Source organism: Sturnira hondurensis, unplaced genomic scaffold (assembly GCF_014824575.4).
Source record: "Sturnira hondurensis isolate 20B ecotype Veracruz unplaced genomic scaffold, ASM1482457v3 Scaffold0004136, whole genome shotgun sequence".
In the NCBI taxonomy this organism is placed as follows: Eukaryota; Metazoa; Chordata; class Mammalia; order Chiroptera; family Phyllostomidae; genus Sturnira; species Sturnira hondurensis.
Window position 1 is genome coordinate 34,504,747 of NW_028076767.1, and position 19,214 is coordinate 34,523,960.

At 36.8% G+C, this 19,214-nt stretch overlaps 1 protein-coding gene across 3 annotated transcripts in view; it reads left to right on the forward strand.

Annotated features, from left to right (window-relative positions):
* Positions 1–19,214, forward strand: part of PDE1A (phosphodiesterase 1A) — a 437,635-nt gene that overhangs the window by 133,800 nt on the left and 284,621 nt on the right. For all 3 annotated transcript variants that reach the window (XM_037044340.1, XM_037044338.1, XM_037044337.1), the window contains exon 2: positions 12,033–12,143. In XM_037044340.1, the coding sequence (XP_036900235.1) occupies positions 12,043–12,143 (101 nt within the window). In that variant the 5' untranslated portion in view covers positions 12,033–12,042. The remainder of the gene's footprint in view (positions 1–12,032; positions 12,144–19,214) is intronic.

Below are 19,214 nucleotides of genomic sequence, written 5' to 3' on the forward strand. Positions count from 1 at the left end.
AGAAATGAGGTGATGTCAGTAATTTATGCCTTTGTGAAACTTTAGGTCAATCTCTTACTTCTCTGAGAGTTATTTGCATCTTAATATTTTTGAGTCATGCTAAAATAAAAGGCTTTCTTTCATTACAATTTTAAGAATTATCTAGTATGTGGGGAGATATATTTGGAGGGAGAAAATAACTTTTTGAACATAGCTGAATGACCTTCTACTCTACATCTGCATAAAACTGTCCATGGTGCCAACAGATCATTTGATAGGTGTTTTCTCATGTGTTTATTAAAAATGCATTTCATTGTCACTAAATGTCTATTGTGCTGAAACTGCAGATAAGCTATTCATACTAACCCGTATGATGAACTTGGCAATGTGTAGTCTATAGTGTATATAATAGTGGAGTTACACAATGTTTTTATTTTTCCTAGCCAAGGGAAGACTGGTAATATGAGCCATGACGTGTGTAAAAAATATGCCTTCTTCTTGCTAACAAATAATGAATCAAATATTTTCACAGATAGCTTTAAGATAGGAATATTATTTGTTTTTACTGCTTTGAATGGTAATAGAGTTATGTTCGAGAATGCTCCATTTGGTATGTAAATTCTCATAACTTTGGTATCTGACTCCTGGGCTGCCTTCAAAAGCATATTATTTGCTCTGGGGACTCAAAAAAACTTGATGTGAACCCACTGTTTGTCCTAGCCACTTTGAGAAAGGGGAGAGAAAAATCTTGAGAGCTTCCAAGTATTTGTGATGGCTCTGGCACCTCTTCTGCTTTTAATATCTTATGTGATATATTTTACAGAATTTAAATTTGGTTCAGATAACTTGGGAATTTGCCAGGAGTAAAATATACCACTTTTGTTGGACATACCACTATTTAAAGATGTGGATGCTCTGCCCATTCCTAAAACTGTAGATTTATTTATTTATTTATTTATAAAAGATTTATTTATTTCTTTATCTTTAGAGGGGAAGGCGAGAGGGAGAGAAACATCAATGTATGGTTGCCTTTTGTGCATCCCCTGCTAGGAGTTGGCCTTCAGGGAACTGGCCTGCAACCCAGGCATGTGCCCTGACTGGGAATCAAACCGCAATCCTCTGGTTTGCAGGCCTGTGCTCAATCCACTATGCCAGCCAGGGCCTGTAGATTTATTTTGATATTAAGTGTAGGATTGAGGTAGAGATGTTTAGAGACATAAATGTTGGGTCCAGACAGCATTCATTAATACTGCCAGTACAAATCTTAGTTTACATAATATTGGTTTGATTTTACTGAATGACTACGTTTTACCACTCAAAAATAATATGTAGTTTTATAAATTTGATCCTACTTTTAACTGATTCATCTAGCTTCAACAAACTTCATGGAGCAGGGTATAAGAATATTAGAACTAAAATACTTCAAAAGAGTATTTATATTTAAAACTCTTGTGAACAGAGAGTTAAAAGTTCACATTTATTAAAAATGTTTTCTTGTGTATAGTCCATTTGTAAGATAACTATTAGATTAGTTTTGGAAGGAAAAGCTAAACAATTGGAAGGAGCCAAATAGTTGAAGATATTTTGCATATACTGTTTGAAGCAAATAAAAATGGGATGAGTTCAGTTAAAAAGAAGTAAAAAATATCATGGAAATAAACAGTAACATCTAAAACTCCCCAGATTAGCAGTTTATGAACAACAGACTGCATGCATTGCCCTTACTAGAATGTAAGCCCTGGGAAGGCAGGGTTCAACCACCATTTCTGCTGCCGGTCAATGTTCTTTACTACCAAAGTCAATGCTTAGAATAGAGCAGTGCAGCCGGAGGACCTGGATGTGGTAGTGGAAGTGGCACAGAGGTGACACCAACCTGTTGCTAAGGAACAGATGTGAGGAGCTCCAGGTGAAGAACCTGGAGATGAAGTAGATCATGGATGGGTGTGAGGACATCATGCAACAGGCAATGGAGGAGGCCCAGAAACAGGAACTTGCCAGAGCCAAAATCCAGAATGTTCAGAAGGAGAAAGACCAACTTAACTGCACACCTGAAGTCCATGGAAAAGTCTCTCTGACATTTTCAAGTGCTTTGAGACACAGAAGTGATCTAGGGCTATTGCTTGAATAAAGAACTGCTGAAGACATATGCTGAGGATTACACAGCGAGAACTGAAAAAGAAGGACGGAGGTACCAAGCAATGAAGGCTCGTGCAGAAGAGAAACAAGCTGGTGAAAGAAGAGATCACCCCAGGCATGAGCGAGGGTTGCGTGGAGGCCTTGGCCTTCCAGGTGAGCCTGAGGAGGAGCAGGCGTGCATCCACTGGCTGGAGAAGACAGACCATCGAGCAGAAGACTAAAGAAAATGATGAACTGACCAGAATCTGTGACGACCTCATTTCCAAGATCTAAAAGATCTGACATGAAATTTCCTGATTAATGTCTGTCTGTTTGACTCTGTTAAAAGATTTCATGTTCTTAGCTATTGTATTCAATAAATATTGCAATGAATGTAAGGGTATGTATATTCTTTTGAATTAGTGTTGTGAATTTCTCTGAATATATTCCCAGAAGTGGAATTGCTGCGTCATAAGGCACTTCTATTTTGCATTTTTGAAGTAACTCCAACCTACTTTCCACAGTGGGTGCACCAGTCTGCATTTCCACCAACAGTGCAGGAGGTTCCCCTTTTCTCTACACCTTCACCACCACTTGGTGTTTGTTGATTTTTTAATGACAGCCATTTTGACAGATGACTGGATTAAAAAGCTGTGGCACTTTTACGCAATGGAATACTACTTGGCCATAAAAGAAGATGGAGCTCCTACCCTTTGCAATAGCATGGATGGACCTGGAGAACATTATGCTAAGTGAAATAAACCAGTCAGAGAAAGACAGGTACCATATGATTTTACTCGTGTGTAGATTCTAATGAACAAACTGTGCTATCAGACAAAATAGAGCCAGACCTGTAGACAAAGAGCAGGCTGAGAGCTGTTGAGGGGTAGGGTATTGAGGGGCTGAGTGGAAGGAGTAAGCACATTGAGGGGAAAAAAAGAAAAAAGAGAAAAAACTCATAGGCACAGACAACAGTGTGGGGATTGCCAAGAAGAGGGGGAGGTGAGGGGAGGTGGAGGAGGGCACATGAGGGATAAATGGTCATGGAAGACAACTTGACTTGGGATGGTGAACACATAGTACAGTGTATAGATGATGTGCTATGGAATTGTGCACCTGAAACCTGTGTAATTTTGTTAACCAGTGTCACTCCAATAAGTTCAATGAAAAGGAAAAAAAAGATTTTATGTTCTTTCTCTCTTAACCTCTACTCATTTTTAAACTAGAATGCTTTAAAAAGAAGATTAAAAATTTGAGAATACAGCCCTGGCTGGTGTAGCTCAGTGGGTTGAGTGCAGGCTGGGAATCAAAGGGTCACCAGTTCGATTCCCAGTCAGGGCACAAGCCCAGGTTGCAGGCCAGGTCCCCAGTGAGGACCACATGAGACACAATCACACATTGATGTTTCTCTCCCTCTCTTTCTCCCTCCCTTTCCCTCTCTCTAAAAATAAATTTTAAAAAATAAAGAAAATTTAAGAATACAGGTTTAGGAGTTACACATGTCTAGGTTACATTCTGACTCTCTCCTATATTAGTTGGAGGGCTTAATCTCTCTGAGCTCAGTCTCCTTATCTCTAAATAGGGTACAAAACCCAGCAATATTGATGTGAGCTTGACATCAGTGGATGCCTGAAAAAAGCACTTGAAAATAATATCTGTTAAGTGTAATATAAAATGCACCAACATCTTAGTAAAACTGTCAGACTTACATAATACACAGATGGAGCAATGAAATGGCACAGATGCTCCGGGACAAATACATGTACATATAAAAATATATTGTGTGATAAAGGCCATAACACAAAGCAATGAGGGCAGAAGGAAAATTTCAACAAGTTGTTCTGGACTATTGGTGAAATCTTTGGGAAAAATAGCTATGTGTGTACTTTTCACATAAATATATATAACTTCCCAATAAATTAGAACATTAGATAAACAAAGTGAAAGTGTACATCAATTAGAATAAGATGAAAGTCAATAAGTATGGGATACTGACATGAGGAAAACTTCAAAGGCAAAAGAACAATAGCAGAACCACAGAGAAGAGATGGATACATTGAACTACATAAAAAATTAGGTCTAAATGTCACCAAAAATGTAATAAAGAGTAATTACAAATGGCAAATAATAAAAATATTTGCATCATTTATGATAGGCAATATATGTGTTAGGTTAATATATGTGTTAAGAACATTTACAAATCAATAATAAAAATGGTAAATGCTCTAAGAAAAAAATTAAAAAGTGGAGGAATTTATTAAAGTGGTACAAAATGCAAATAAAATTCATACAAGAAATCTCATTAATAATAAATTTAAGTAAAGGACACATTTTTGCTTATCATAGTGGTAAATAATTTGAAAGAAAAGTATATAATATACATTATTGTGCCCTGAGTAAATAACCAGATTTATGTTTTCTGGCTTTTTTTCACTTAGATATTTTTAGGATTCATACATGTTGCAGCATGTATCAGTATTTCATCCATTTTGTTGCTAGATAGTATTTAATTTTTTTATTTTACCACATCTTGTTAGTCATTCAGCAGTTGATGGATATATGAGTTGTTCCCACTTTTTGGCTATTATGAATAATTTCGCTATGAACATTTGTGTACAGGTCTTTGAGTGGACTTACATTTTTTTCATTTTTCTGGGTGGATACCTAGGGAATTTACTCCTGCATTTTTGAAACTAGTCCATTCAAAGGAAAATGTCCCAATATTGGAGAGCATCTAGAATTTATTTTTCTTGTATGTCATCAATTACTTAAGTCATTCTATGTTTTAGTTTGGTTTATAATCTAACCATGGCTTTTTGTTCTGACATTTTTCCTTCTCTATAGTTAAACATTTTTTAAATTAAATATTTCATAAACACTAGAAAGTACCATGATATCACCTGTAAACCTGTATATCTATACTTTGCTTGAGAAATAAAACAGCCCCCAAAATAGCTGAAGAGCCTCAATAGCATCCCCTTCCCTCCTTATCAGATACTATCATTAATCAGAGTTTAGGGGTTAGCATTTTTATTCACTTCTTTAAACTTTTGCCAAATACATACATACTTCCCAATTAGTAAAAAAATCAACATGATACTTTCTAAATTCTTACTGGACTTGATTTTTTCTTTCCATTATTTTTGACATTTATCCATGTATGTCATTTTTACTATAAGCCATATGTAATCACTGACATATTACACTCCCAATGGTATTAGAAAGTGGGGCCTTAGGGAGGGGATTAGGGTATGAGAGTGGAGCCTTTATGGATGAAATCAGTGACCTCATAAAAGAGGCTCCAGAGAGCTCCCTTGCCTCTTTTGCCATTTGAGGACACAGTGGACAAATTGGCTGTCAACAAAGCAGCAAGCAAGCTCTCACCAGACACTGGATTGGCTGGTGCCTTGATCTTGGACTACCCAGGTTCCAGAACTGTGAGAAATAAATTTATGATGTTTATAAGCCAGCCAGTCTATTGTATTTTGTTATAGCAGTGAACATGGTCTAAGATAACTCCTTTATACACATAGGAGAGTATTTTAAAGTATGTGCATCTTCAACTTTTCTAGATATTGGTGAATTGCTCACCCAAGTGATTTTGCCCAAGTGATACTTACACTGCAGGAAAAAAGTTCTTGTTGCTCCACATTTTTCTCAGTATCTGGCATTGCCAGATCTCTTTCTTCCCCCCCAGATTTTTGGGTATGAAAGAGCATATCTATGTGGTCACTTAAATTGCACTGAATACTAGTAATTTTTAATACCTACTATGCTTAATTTCTATTTATGTTTCTGCTTCAGTGATATTCTTGTTTATAGCTTTATCCATTTTTTTTACTAATTTGTTTGTATTTCTCTTATGGATTTCTAGAAGTCATTTACATATTTTAGGTATGGAACCTACACTGGTTATGATATATATATTGAAAATAATTTTCTTAATTCTCTTTTGGAGAGTTTAGTACTCTTTCTGGAGTAAATGACAGGTGAGTTTAATAATGATAATGGCTCTCTCTGGTGAAAAAGTCTGGCATGCTTACAGCCCATTGGAAAAATCCAGGTTCCCTAAGCTCGAGGGTTCTCTTTTATGACACAATTTGCTGTGTGTGCAGGTGCCACCTGGCTGTCTTCACATTACCTAGTGGGAACTGGAGATTGCCGATACTCTGGCTACTGATTTTGGTGTGAATGGTAAACATAATTCTCCGTCCAAGAGCCAAGAATGCCTTTTATCATCATCCAGAAAACTGTGGTAGGCTGACGTGATAGTTTGTGTAAATGGTGAAATATCATAAATGTTACAGTTCTTGATTCCATATTATATTATATAATATTTACTAATATTACAAACTATAGCAATTTTATTGCTTTTCCCTCAAAAGACAGATTTTTCATTGTCTCTATTGTTTTTCGGTTTTGTACTTCATTGATTTTTGTTCTGACATTTAATTTCTTATTTTTTAAATTTTATGTTTAATTTGCTTATCCTTTTCAAGTTTCTTAATATGGATCAAAAGGTAATTGATATGAGATCTTTGTTCATTTCTAATATAGTTATCTAGTGCTATAAATTTCCCTCTAGGTGCTGCTTTAGCCACACCTCACAGAATTAGATGTGCTGTGTTTTCATCTTCATTTAGCTAAAATGGTTTATAATTTCCCTTTTAATTTATTTGTTGACCCATGGGTTGTTTAAAGTATATCATTTAACTTCTAAGTATATGTAAATATTCCAGAGAGTTATTACTGGTTTCCAGTTTAATTCCATTACAGTCCAGGATACTTTGTATGTTTTAAATTCTTTTAAATTTATTGAGATGCCTTTATAGTCCAGAATGTGATTTCTTTTGGTAATTGCTCAATGTGAGCACTTTAAAGTAGTGTGTATTTGCTGTTGATGAGATAAGTATACTATAATTGTCAGTTCAAGTTTATTGATAGTGTTGTTCAGATTTTTTTTGTATCCTTAATGAGTTTCTCTCTACTTTTAATTTTCCTAGCTGAGTTAGGTACATATGTCTAATTTAGTACCTATTTACTTTTTTTCCCAGGTATACTGACTTATGTAACTGTTTTAGAAGAGTATTTTAATAGTCTGCTTTCTGAACTTGGTGCTTCTGAGTGTGTCACCATTTATTTAGTGATTGTGTGACAGTTTGCTGGGTGGACTTGGAAGTTTAAAATTTTTTGCCCTCTAATTTGTTACAAGGTGCTAGTATAATGTTAATATGAAAAACAATAAAGTTAATGCCACCAACACTTGGAGCAATTTAACTTATAAATAAAGATACAAAGTTTCTAAAAAAATGAACACCAGCAGAGTATAAAAGCAATAACGTTCTGTAACATTATTTTAAAAATAGTTAATGATCAGTAAACCTATTGAAATAAATATTTATATACAATATGAAGGAAAAACATCATACAATACTATCACTAATAATAAATGCTAATAATTTAGTGGAACAGTGACAAAGTGCCAGATAGTGTCCTTGGTTCTGTATGTATATCAACTCATTTAATCCCTATATCAGCCTTATAAGGAAGATGACATTTCGATGCTTTGTGTATAGGGAAATAAATACATAATAGTAGTTGTAAAATATCATATAATTCTTTAAGTGAAAAAACAAGAATTTAAAGCAAGGTATTTTGGATCCATAACTTATGCTTTACTATATCTATTTTTCAATAGATCCTGAAAAATATTCTACAATTTTTTCAACTGTCCAATAAAATATTAGGTAATAATATCAGGAACTACTTATAACAGAGATATTTTTTCTGAATACAGAGTTAAAGCAAAAGAGACGGAACATATGAGAGACAAAAGCTATACTAGGTCAATTTTACCCTGTGCTTAGGAGTATCTTGTCAACTTTCCCCAAGAACTTATATTGAATGTTTTGTTTTAGCATGTCTATTTTAATTATTTTTATTTTTTAAGTTTATATTATTTTTTCACATTTTTTAAAAAAGATTTTATTTATTTATCTTTAGAGGGGAAGGGAAGGAGAGAGGGAGAGAAACATCAATGTATGGTTGCCTTTCGTGCGTCCCCTGCTGGGAGTTGGCCTGCAGGGAACTGGCCTGCAACCCAAGCATGTGCCCTGACTGGGAATCGAACTGCGATCGTCTGGTTCGCAGGCCCGCACTCAATCCACTGAGCTACACCAGCCAGGGCCTATTTTTTCACATTTTTAATTGTTGTTCAAGTACAGCTGTCTCTATTCCCCCCCCCACCCCAGCCACCCCCACTCCTTCCCCTCTTTGATTTTGTCCATGTGTCCCTCATACATGTTTCTGAAAAACCTCAACATCCCTTCTTATCATCTTATTTCCTTTCTCATGTCTGGATATTTTTGGTTTCGTTTAATTCTATGAACACATCTCACAATTTTCTCAACATATTAATTTAAAAAGTTGTTAAATTATCTGTCCTCTTTAGTGTAATTTATTTTTCTACTAATATCTCTTGCAGACATTAGTTACAAAGTAGAAAATAAAAAGGCTTAGAATTCTCTATATTAACAGAAAAAATTTTAAAGATTTTATTTTTATTTTTAGAGAGTGGGGGCAGGGAGGGAGAAAGAGAGAAAGAAATATCAGTGTGTAAGAGAAACATCGATGGGGAGCCCTTGGCATAGCCTGGCCTGCAACCCAGGCACATGCACTGGCGAGGACTCAGACCTCTGACCCTTCGGTTTGCAGGCTGGCACTCCCTCTGAGCCACACCAGCCAGAGCAGAAATAATTTTTTAATATTACCCAAGGCCAAGGATTATCTTGTTTAAGGGTTTAAATAATTATCTATTTTATATAGTTTCATGTTCAATTTTAATTTTATTTTATAGAGCATTTAATGCAATAATCAAGAATTTTTGCACATTAAGTGTATAATTGATATATATACTCCGAGTTCTTAAATATCAATATACGGCAGAAGTGAAATAGTGAAAGAAAAAGGCAAATGAGTTTTAATCATGAGATTCACTAATGCAAACTTGAGTATAATAATTCTCATACTCTACATTGCAGTGTTATTGGTAATTAGGCCCATATGAGGGCTTGAAATTTTATGGCATTTGTTGTATCCTGAAGGAATCTTGGCTCATAAAATAGAGAGGAGTGCTTGCTTTTTATGGAGATTTTTCACTGTGGTTCATCTTTGAGAGCAGAATTCAGATATTTGTTGACCATCATCTCATTAAAGAAAAATCAGGTAAGATATTTTTATGTGAATGTAGCAAGGATTACAAATAAAGCCACAGTGAAGGAAAAATTGGTACTTTCAGAACAAAGACGACTCTGGGAAAAGCTCATAGGAGTGGGGTTGTGATTATGTAAAACTGTCTGCTAGTTAAAGACATTAAATTCAGATCAAGTACGGGAAATAGCTTGTTGGAGAAAGGAAAACTGAAGCTTCACTTGATTTAACTCCCCACCCCCTTCTTAAAGAAACTATTTTCTGTCAACCTTACTTCCATTTTCTATTTGACTGTAGCAGAACAGCTTAAGATCACCCAGGGGTTGCTCCTACCCATTTCGGGCCCGAGCAGCGGGGCTGCAGCCCAGTCTTCCGTGGCGGCTGTGCGCTCCAGTCTTCAGCAGGAAACTGCTGCCTAGGCACAGAAGGCATCTGTGCCTTCACACCCGTCTGTGAGCTCAACTTGAGTGGAAGTGCATACGAGAGCTGGAGCAGTCCATTCGTCTGTGGTTCCTTCTGGTCACAGCCTTTCCCCCGTGATCTGCTCTTTCTTTTCAGTTTCTTCAGAAGCTCTGAAGAGGGACGATGGGGGTGGCCTGCCACAGGTGCTCAGGGGAGGTAGTTTGTACACAGGCACAGGACCTCCTGGGCCAACTCCAGGCGCATCACACACTGAGCTCCCTTATTGTTGCACGGGGATGGCAATATCCGCACAGTGCAGAGAAGAGTGTGATGCCAAGGGAGGCAGGGGAGCAGGCCTCCTCTGCGAGAGACTGGTGTTAGCTAGGGGACGAAGAGCCACCAGAAGCCATGGCTCCCAGAAAGCCAGCTGCCTGTGCCTAAGGTTCTGGGAGTGAAGCAGCAGCAGCGGGAGGGGCTCCAGTGACAATGGTGAGGGCACAGCTTGCTGCCCAGTGTTGCCGGCTGACATGGTACTGACCTCAGCCGGGCTGTCCATGGCATGAGCTGCCCACAAAAGATTCACCCAGGTTCTCTTCCGTTCGTGAGGTAATGTCATCACTTTTCCTTTGGTAGATGACTGTTCTGTTTGGACGCCAAGGTTGGTGCCACGTAGGTGGGTTCCTGCTGCAAAGAATGATGGACATCCTGCTCCTTTATATGCATGACGTCAAAGGCTCCTGACGCTTGAAATGTTCCCTTTAAGTTGTAACAGGAACCCAGGACAATATGGTGTGGAACCCTCTTTGGGTAGCGAGGAATTCAGAAGACACTTTGTATAAAGTTTTGCAAAGATGCTTTTTACATACATATCACTACTTTGAGTTCTAGATAGACATAATAACTTTATATCGGAATGCTACTTTTCAGTGAAACCAGAGTGTCTGTTTTAAAAGACTGCTTTAAATGTTGGGGATGTCTCTGTTTCTCAGTTAAACGGGACTATTACCCGCTTCATGTGCTTTATGTAAGAATTTTAAAAGGAAGTACTGTCAGGTGCTGGGAACAATGTCTGACACATAGTAAGCATTCAGTGATATTGTTATCTATCTAATAGCTCTGAGTGTCTCTACCTTAAATTGCAAGGTAACAGACAAGTTTTCTTGCAGAAAGTAATAAAACTACATGTGGTTTTCCAAACCAACAAGAAGAAACACTTTTTAAAAAAATATATTTTTCTTAGCAGCTTGTAGATAGCCATAGCTATTATGGAGCTCATACTTAAAATCTGTGCTTGTATCTAAGTAAGCTTGGGGTGTGTTTGAAGCTTGGCAGATAACTCAGCTCTGATTCCATTTATGTACACTTCCTCTGACTTTTCTTCTAAAATGCACAAGCAGCATGGCATCACTTTCTCTTCTCTTTCTCTCTCTGCACACACACACACACACACACACACACACACACACACACACACATTCCCGTTTCTTCAACATGGTCATACAAGCATATGCACTAGTTTCATTTCATTTTTTTAATCCCCAAAGAATTCACGGAGCAGGCTGTGTGCAACTGCTGTGTTTTCTACTAGTTAAATTGGCAGTTACTTACAGTCTGGAGTTGCTAGGAGAAGGTGAATAAGCATGATTACAGCATCAATAACAACCTGTAGAGCTCTGTCGTCTGTGTTCTGTATGGCTTTATATGTTATTTTCTCGTTGTCATCATTAATATTTGTTGCATTTTTTCTGTTAGAGCATGATGTATTTTTAATTGTTGGTTCCAGAATACTTAAGAGACAAAAACGTTGGCATTTAAAGCAGGCACTTTTTCTCTCAGGGTGGTGCTGCTGATACTGATTCCTGCCATCTGTTTTCTTATTACATACTGCCCTCCTTTCATTGGTAGAGAGGAATTCAGCTTCTTCTGGTGGGCTAAAGTCATTCACGTTTCTCTTGTGCATACCAGATCTCGTAACCTGTAGGAATTCTGATGTGCTTCAGTGCACGGAGCAGTAACAAATGAGCTGCTTTGGGGGAGAGCTGGAGAGCTCAGTCGGTCAGTAGTACAGTCACAGGCTCACATGTGCGGATTGTTTCTGTGAGGTCAGAGGATCTGTTTGTACTGCTGTCTGCTTGGGGCGGGGGTGGTGTGGTGAACAGTGGGTATGCCTGTCCAAGTCAATAGCAATTCTGGCAGAGGCTGTCCTTAGCTTTATAAATCTGCAATGTTCTGATAGATAAGAGATGCTGCTGTGCAACTGAGGTTTGCAGTGGACTGAGGAATGCTTGTTCTAGCTCCTGAAACTGACTGTAACTGTGTTTCCCTAGGAGTATCATCATGGGCTCTACTGCTACAGGAATTGAGGAATTGGAAAACACCACATTTAAATATCTTATAGGAGAACACACTGAAAAAATGTGGCAACGCCTGAAAGGAATGTGAGTAAGCTGCTTGGTTCTGTGTTTTTATCCCTACCCCCAATTTGATTGTTAACATGAATAATTGTGGTACTATCTTACTTTGTGGACTAGTGTTTCCTTTAGAAAGGTTTCTCTTTAAAAAATAAGATGTGCCAGTCTCAGCTAACAACCTGCTTGAAAGATAACTATTATTTTTGTACCTGTATGTTTTCTGGAAAGTAAGGCAACTCCTGAGAAAAGGAATCCACTTTACTGCTGTGCTACATGGTTCCTTTTATGCTCCTGTGTGTGTTGTTTAGATATGCAAAGAGGTGACAGGGACGCTGCTCCCAGAAATAAAATTTCACTGGGTAAATAGAGAGAATACCAATGGTACTTATTTCTCTGGGATTAGTTTTTGGAAAAAAGGAGAGGATGAATATGATAAACAATTAAACTCTATTGCGCTTATGCTTTATGTTTTAATGAGTAAGAATTCTTTAAGAAAAAAATACATATGTGGTAAAAATAGTATAAGCATACCAAACTTACTGGAGAGTTTTGGCTTTAAACTAAAGAATTCACTTCTGAGAGTGCAGAATAGCTCATGAGATAAAATGGACCTTAGGAAGGTGGGCCAAGAGCTGTGCTTATGCTAAGCATAAAATGTAAATAGCTGAGTCAAACTTTAATGGAACTTCTACCCACCTTGCTATTTGAACAACATTTACATTTTTTTTTCTGTGTGTGCTACCAATTCCTGTTTGGTATTCCAGCACACTGTATTTACATGCTTTGTTTTAATTATGTTGTGATTTAAAAATCAGTTTTAAAATTTGGATAAATATGTGCATATGAAGATTTACAAGCATTTGCTTAGCATACTTGAATATTTCAAATGAAAATATATTGGCTTTTCTGTGGTAATGGCTGAAGGAATCTTATACCATGTAAAATAGAGATTTTCTGGGATTCATATGTCTAATGCTATGTTTATGTACTATTTTATAGAATGCAACATCTCAGTAGATTGAACATTGCTATTTTGATGTATATGACTTTCTGAAAGAAAAATGGTATCAAACTTTCTTTAGAGGTAAAATGCCTTCTACTTCCCTCCATTTGAATGTGTTTAATGGTGTTTTATATGTAAATAGTCTGCATATTTTCTTACACTGAGGTAATGCATTGGCATTACAGTGCACTAGTATAAGACCAACTAATAAGACAAATGACATTGAACAAAGACTAGCTTTTAAAAAGACTTGGGAGGATTGACTGTGGGAGTGGGGTGAGGGATGAGGTAGGGGAGAGCAATGGGGAAAAAGGCAGGACAACTCTAACTGAACCACAATAAAATAAAATAAAAATAACATAAAACCCCAAAACTATTAACAAAATAAAAAGGAAGCCATTTTTATAGGATTTGAATGAATTATAGACATATGTTTCTAAGATCCATGGAAGATTTAAAGATTACAGTTTTTTGGTTGCTCTCTAGGTAAACAAATAATCCTACAAAAGCAAATAGCAACTTACACATTAATTAACATCGATGAAAATTGAATACTGGCAATCAGCAGAGGATTTGTGTCTAACCTAATGAGTCGACTGACACCTGTACCAGACAAATTATAGCCAATATTGCAACCTATTTTAGATTTTCTTCTCTTTGGCAGAACAGAATGCGTTGGTTTGTTTGTATTTGTTCTATTTTTTTTGTAGTAACCTGAATATATGAAGATTTACAGTAGTGAATTTATGTGTATATTTTTAAGAAATTTGAAAAGTGACTTTGTGTTTGCCTAACATTTTAGGGCAAAGTTAGCTGAGTTTTACTTTATCAATTAATCTCAAAGATGAGTTTGTCATTTTTTTTCAGGAGAGGGGCATATAGTCACTCAACAGTAGAACTTCCTGACTTGCCATTCAACATTGATGTAAGATATAAAAATATACAGGGTCCAGCACAAATAATGCCCATTTTTATGATAAAATCTTTTATCACAAAATCATAAGCTTGTAATTCTATAACATCACAATATCGCACTCAAGCATATCATATGATATTTTAGGTGAAATATTCAAATTAAAACTATAAATGATTACACTCACTTTATCACCCTATCAGCCATACTCAAGCAGGCCTTACTTCGGCCGGCCCTGTGTGTACATACTAAGCAAATTTTGAGTTATGCCCACACAGAGCCACTGAATGACCATTTTAGGAAAAAAATTGCTGACAACTTGGTTTTTAAATATTATTACTAACTGATTGAAATGACTGTTTTTGCATGAAAGAAAAAAGAAATTTGCATTTAGTACTATTACTTAACTTGTACATTGACTTAAGACATTTCTAGTATTCTAGGATTAGAATTGTCAAAACAAGTAGCTAAAATCTGCTTGCATGACTAATGACAACCAAATTGTATAATCACGGTCTTTTGTGTCGTCTGCGTTTGAAGCAGAGATATGAGGGACTAGCTATTCCATTGCTGAAACTGTCTTGCCTATTTAAAATGTAATACTGACTCAAACAGGATTTTATCTCATCGAAATTGTTAGTGTTAGAATTTTAATTTTAAGTATTGGCAATTAAAATCTTGCTACTCACGAAAGCTATGAAACACTTTTGTAATTTATATATTTTTTTTATTTTGGGAAAACCAACCCAATGAAGGCTTTTAAATATTTCCTTCTAAAGTGATTTTTAAAATCTTCTACTATATCTAGCTTCACAAATACAATGCTTTATTTCAACAGGATAATTTTTTAAAAGATTTTATTTATTTATCTTTAGAGGGGAAGGGAAGAAGAGAGGGAGAGAAATGTTAGTGTATGGTTGACTCTCATGCATCTCCTGCTGGGAACTGGCCTGCAACCCAGGCATGTACTCTGACTGGGAATCGAACCGCAATTGTGTGGTTCACAGGCCCACGCTCAATCCACTGAGCTACACCAGCCAGGGCAGATAATTTGTTTTTAAGCGGGTTTGCAATATGTGCATTTTTTAGATTAAGTAAATATAGAGACAAAGATTAAAGTAAAATAAGGTTTGTAGCTATTTGCAAAAATATATTTTAAAGGCATTATCATACCATATAACATTTTAGAACTTTTCTGAGTCTACAGAAACAATCTTTAAATTTGGAAACGCATGAAAATCATTGGTAAACTAAATGAAAATATCAATTTATTATACTATTTTATTGATTTTTTTCATTAAGGTCTTTTAAACCACCTTCATGTAATATTTGATTGGGACACCATATTCACTGATGTGCCAAGAAATCTCTTATTCCTCCGTGGAAAGAGTGGTGCAATTTCCTCTTCTCATTTCTGCATATAAATCTTATGCTTTATTCTATTAATTTACTTTTCACAGTCATGACTTTTCTCTAGTGTTCTTCAGTCTGTCTTCTACAACTTGTCACTTGACAATCATTTAGGTTCCACACTGGGACTCCTGGTCTGTGATGTGGAAATGTCAGCAAATGAGTGGCATCACGTTCTTCATAAACTACATTTAAAAAATGTATACTTGTTCATAACTTATCAGTTGTCTAGGACCTAGAAAAGACTTCCTGTTTCTTTGGCTATCTCAATGCCTCGTGAAAGTTCCGTTTCAGCATATTCCCGGTCTCTGGGACGTGTGCTGCTTCCTACGCACGATGAAAAGTTGTCTAATGCTGGTCTTTGTGAAGATGGTTCAGTTGTTGATTCCCATGAGGGAATTTGATTCGAAACTTTTATATTTGTTTTTATTTAAATGCTCTGTTTTAAAAATTAATTTTAAAGATGATCCTTTTTTGTATCGTGGTACTGTTGTTTTTTTTTTCTCTCCAGAAGTACAATGGTCTACAATGGTGGGTTGTTGAAAAAAAATCAAACATGTTTAAAACATGAGTGCTCCTTTCTCCAACCAGTGCCACTGTTCTAAGGATTCAGTCTAAGGGTGATAGCATTTCCAGAAAACTATAATCCCATACAAATTCCAAAAGCCACATGGTGTCATAACAAAAACTAAATAAGAGTGTTTACTTGGTCGTTCAGCAGAACAGGGAAAATTTGAATGGCTTAAAAGCATAAACTATTGAAAAAATGTGGGACTCACTTTAGAACTTATTTTCAATTCCCTCAGTTTCTGTAGATGTATGACTAGAACCAACAAAATTTTTATAATTAGAAACTAACTTAATATGTGATATTTAATTCTACATGTATAGACATTTACTTTCTGTCTTCCCAGTCCAGACAAATGTCCAGATAGTGAGGTCTGGACTTGTGGATGTAACAGTGGAAAGACTTGAAAGTAAGCTTCTTTCTTCTTCTTTGATTGGTGGTCTGCGTGATGTTCAGTGATGGAAGAATAAAATGTTAAGAAGCAGAAAGTGAAGGAGAAAGGAGGAACTGCATAATAGCCCTATAATTAATTTCAGTGAGCTGTTGTTATTGAAGAGGGCAGTGTATGGTGTAGTTTCAGGTGAAGTAACCCCAAACCCTGATCACCAAGAAGATGGAGCAGAAATACATATGTAGAATGAAAAAGGATCAAAAAGAGTGAAATGACAACAGTTATTAGCACCATATTCCCAAACCCAAATTGTACTCTAGGGTGAAGCACCATTATTGATTAGAAGCAGATCTGATCCTTTTACCCTCCTGCTTCAAACCCTTTAAAGCTTTCTAGTGTCCTCTTTCAAGTTCAGCATCCTTTCTAGTGTCCTCTTTCAAGTTCAGCAGGGTCTCTCAAACCTGCTCAACTTTTGGAGCCTCCTCTCACGCCTCTCCCACTGTGGCCCCCTCCCAACCAGGCCAAAGTTGCCCAAAGGAAAGCTGTTCATCACCCATCTGCCTTTGCTGATGTTATTCTCTTATTCTGAGGGAACAGCTCCTTTGTCCTCTTATCCAGTGTTGCTCTTGCTCCCATGATGCTTTTTGAGACGTGTGGGGATGGTTCTGGTGGTTGCAGTGTCTGAGGATGTTTCTGCGTTCAGTGGGCAGCAGGGCTTGGGCATGATTAATGTCCTCCAGAGCTTGGGACATTGTCTTACCAGGAAAAGTTATTCTACCCAAAATGCTAATAGACACCTTGTGACCAAATATTTAAAGATTTCTTCTTAAATTTTACTTGCAAAGGAAATCCTTATTTACCCTCCATACTAGGTTAATTTCCTGTATTTGACTCAAAAAGTAACCTGGACTTTCCTTTGCATAAAAAAAAATGTTTTCCTTCCTACTGAATCACAAGCTACTGAGTGCAAGGGCCATGTCCATGGAATTTGCTTTTGGATCCCCATCATCTTGCCCAGTACCTGGCATGGGGAGGATCAAGGGACACTAGGAATTTTGTACGTGAAGCAGGTCCTTGATGACTTAGAGGACAATCAGAATGGACTCACTAGCAAAGCAACGGTATGCTGACTCTGATCTATGTCACACTGGACTTCCTAAGACTAGGTTCAAAATAAATTGTATTTGGAGCAAGATAAGAAAAATGCAAACAAGCTGGCCATCAATCACATTTTGATTGGCTTAAAATATTTAAAATCACCTCATAATTGAATAATATCAATAATCATAATGTACAGTAATATGTTTTGCCTTATAATATTTAGAAGACATCTCTTTTGATTTCTGTGGTTCAGCATAATTATCTCCATTTCTTTTTTCTGGTGAGCAAACCAGCCTCAGAGACACTCAGTGACTTGACCACTGTTCCCCTATTAGTCAGGGGAGGGCCAGATTCCAAGGCTCATGCCTATTCTATTTAACACTAAGTTAGAAAATTCCATGTAACACTTAAGACTCACTATAAAACCTGACCTTTTAGGAGTTGAAAACTCTTCCCTTGTTTTGATTATTCCAAATCCTGCCATCTGTTTGCCTAGTTCTGCATACTCAAAGCTGAATATCAAGGGGGTTATCACTTGGCATAAGCTTTAGATGTCAGAAGCTCTCCGGTTTTATCCTTCTCTAGATAGGCAGTATATTACCCCATTAATTAATTCATTTAAGAAATGATTAAACTGGTATTTGCAGGAGAATTTGACTTTTCCTAAACCCTCTTGGTACTCCAGAGCTTGGAAGACCCTTACAAAATCATCCTAATCTTTTTGGCCTTTGGAATCCCACACAACAGAAGATACTACACATACCTGCACCTGATGATTTTATTTACTAATAAGAATAAAGGCAGGAGTTCTAACGATTTAAAACTAGGCTATGCTGCTGCTTCTTCTCTTGTTATAAAGGATTTTAAGCATGCAGTGAGGCTCTTTTCTGAAGTAGAGTGACCAGAGTCTTTTCTCCTCTTGTTTATTTTAGAAAAATAATCTAAATATATTTTATTATGCTTTATTTCCCACAGAGAACATGAACTACTTAATGGCACACAGTATTTTTCTCATCCTTTTTTAGTCTGCATTTGATGACGGTTAATAATAGATGGATGAAGGAGCTTCTTATTAACTTTCAGAATTTCCAAAATCTCCAGTACCTACCAGTGGTTCCAATATGAAAAAGTCTTTTTATATATGTGACCTTCTTGATCTTTCATCCCCCAGAAAATCTCTGTCTGCTTCAATGTTTCCAGTTTCCCAAAGAGCAGTCTGTTGTCCAGAAAATTTTCCATGCTATTGTTTACTATTGCAGTATGTCTCAATTTGTTCCTAACTTCCTGCATCCACGGTTGGATTACCCCTCCCACCCTGACGCTGAGGTTGGCCATACAACTTGCTTTGGCCAATGGGATCTTAACAATGTGATGCAAGCAAAGACTTGGAAAGGGATTATGTATTAGAGCTTACTCTCTCTTGCTGTTCTTTGGAACTCTCATACGAGCAGAGCAAGAAGCCTGGTTCAGCTTACTGGAGGATGAGCATGTGGAGCAGATATAAACCATTGCAGCTGAGGCTCCACTAGACCATCCCAACCATCTACCACCAGACATGTCAGTGAGGTCCTCCTGAGATATTGAACATCCTCCAAGTCAGAACTCATTGTTTTTGGCTACTAAATTGTGAGACATGAGGTGGTTTGTGGTACAAGAAAAGCCAGCTGATATACCCCCCAAATCATGCTCTTAACTTTTAAAGTTTTCATATA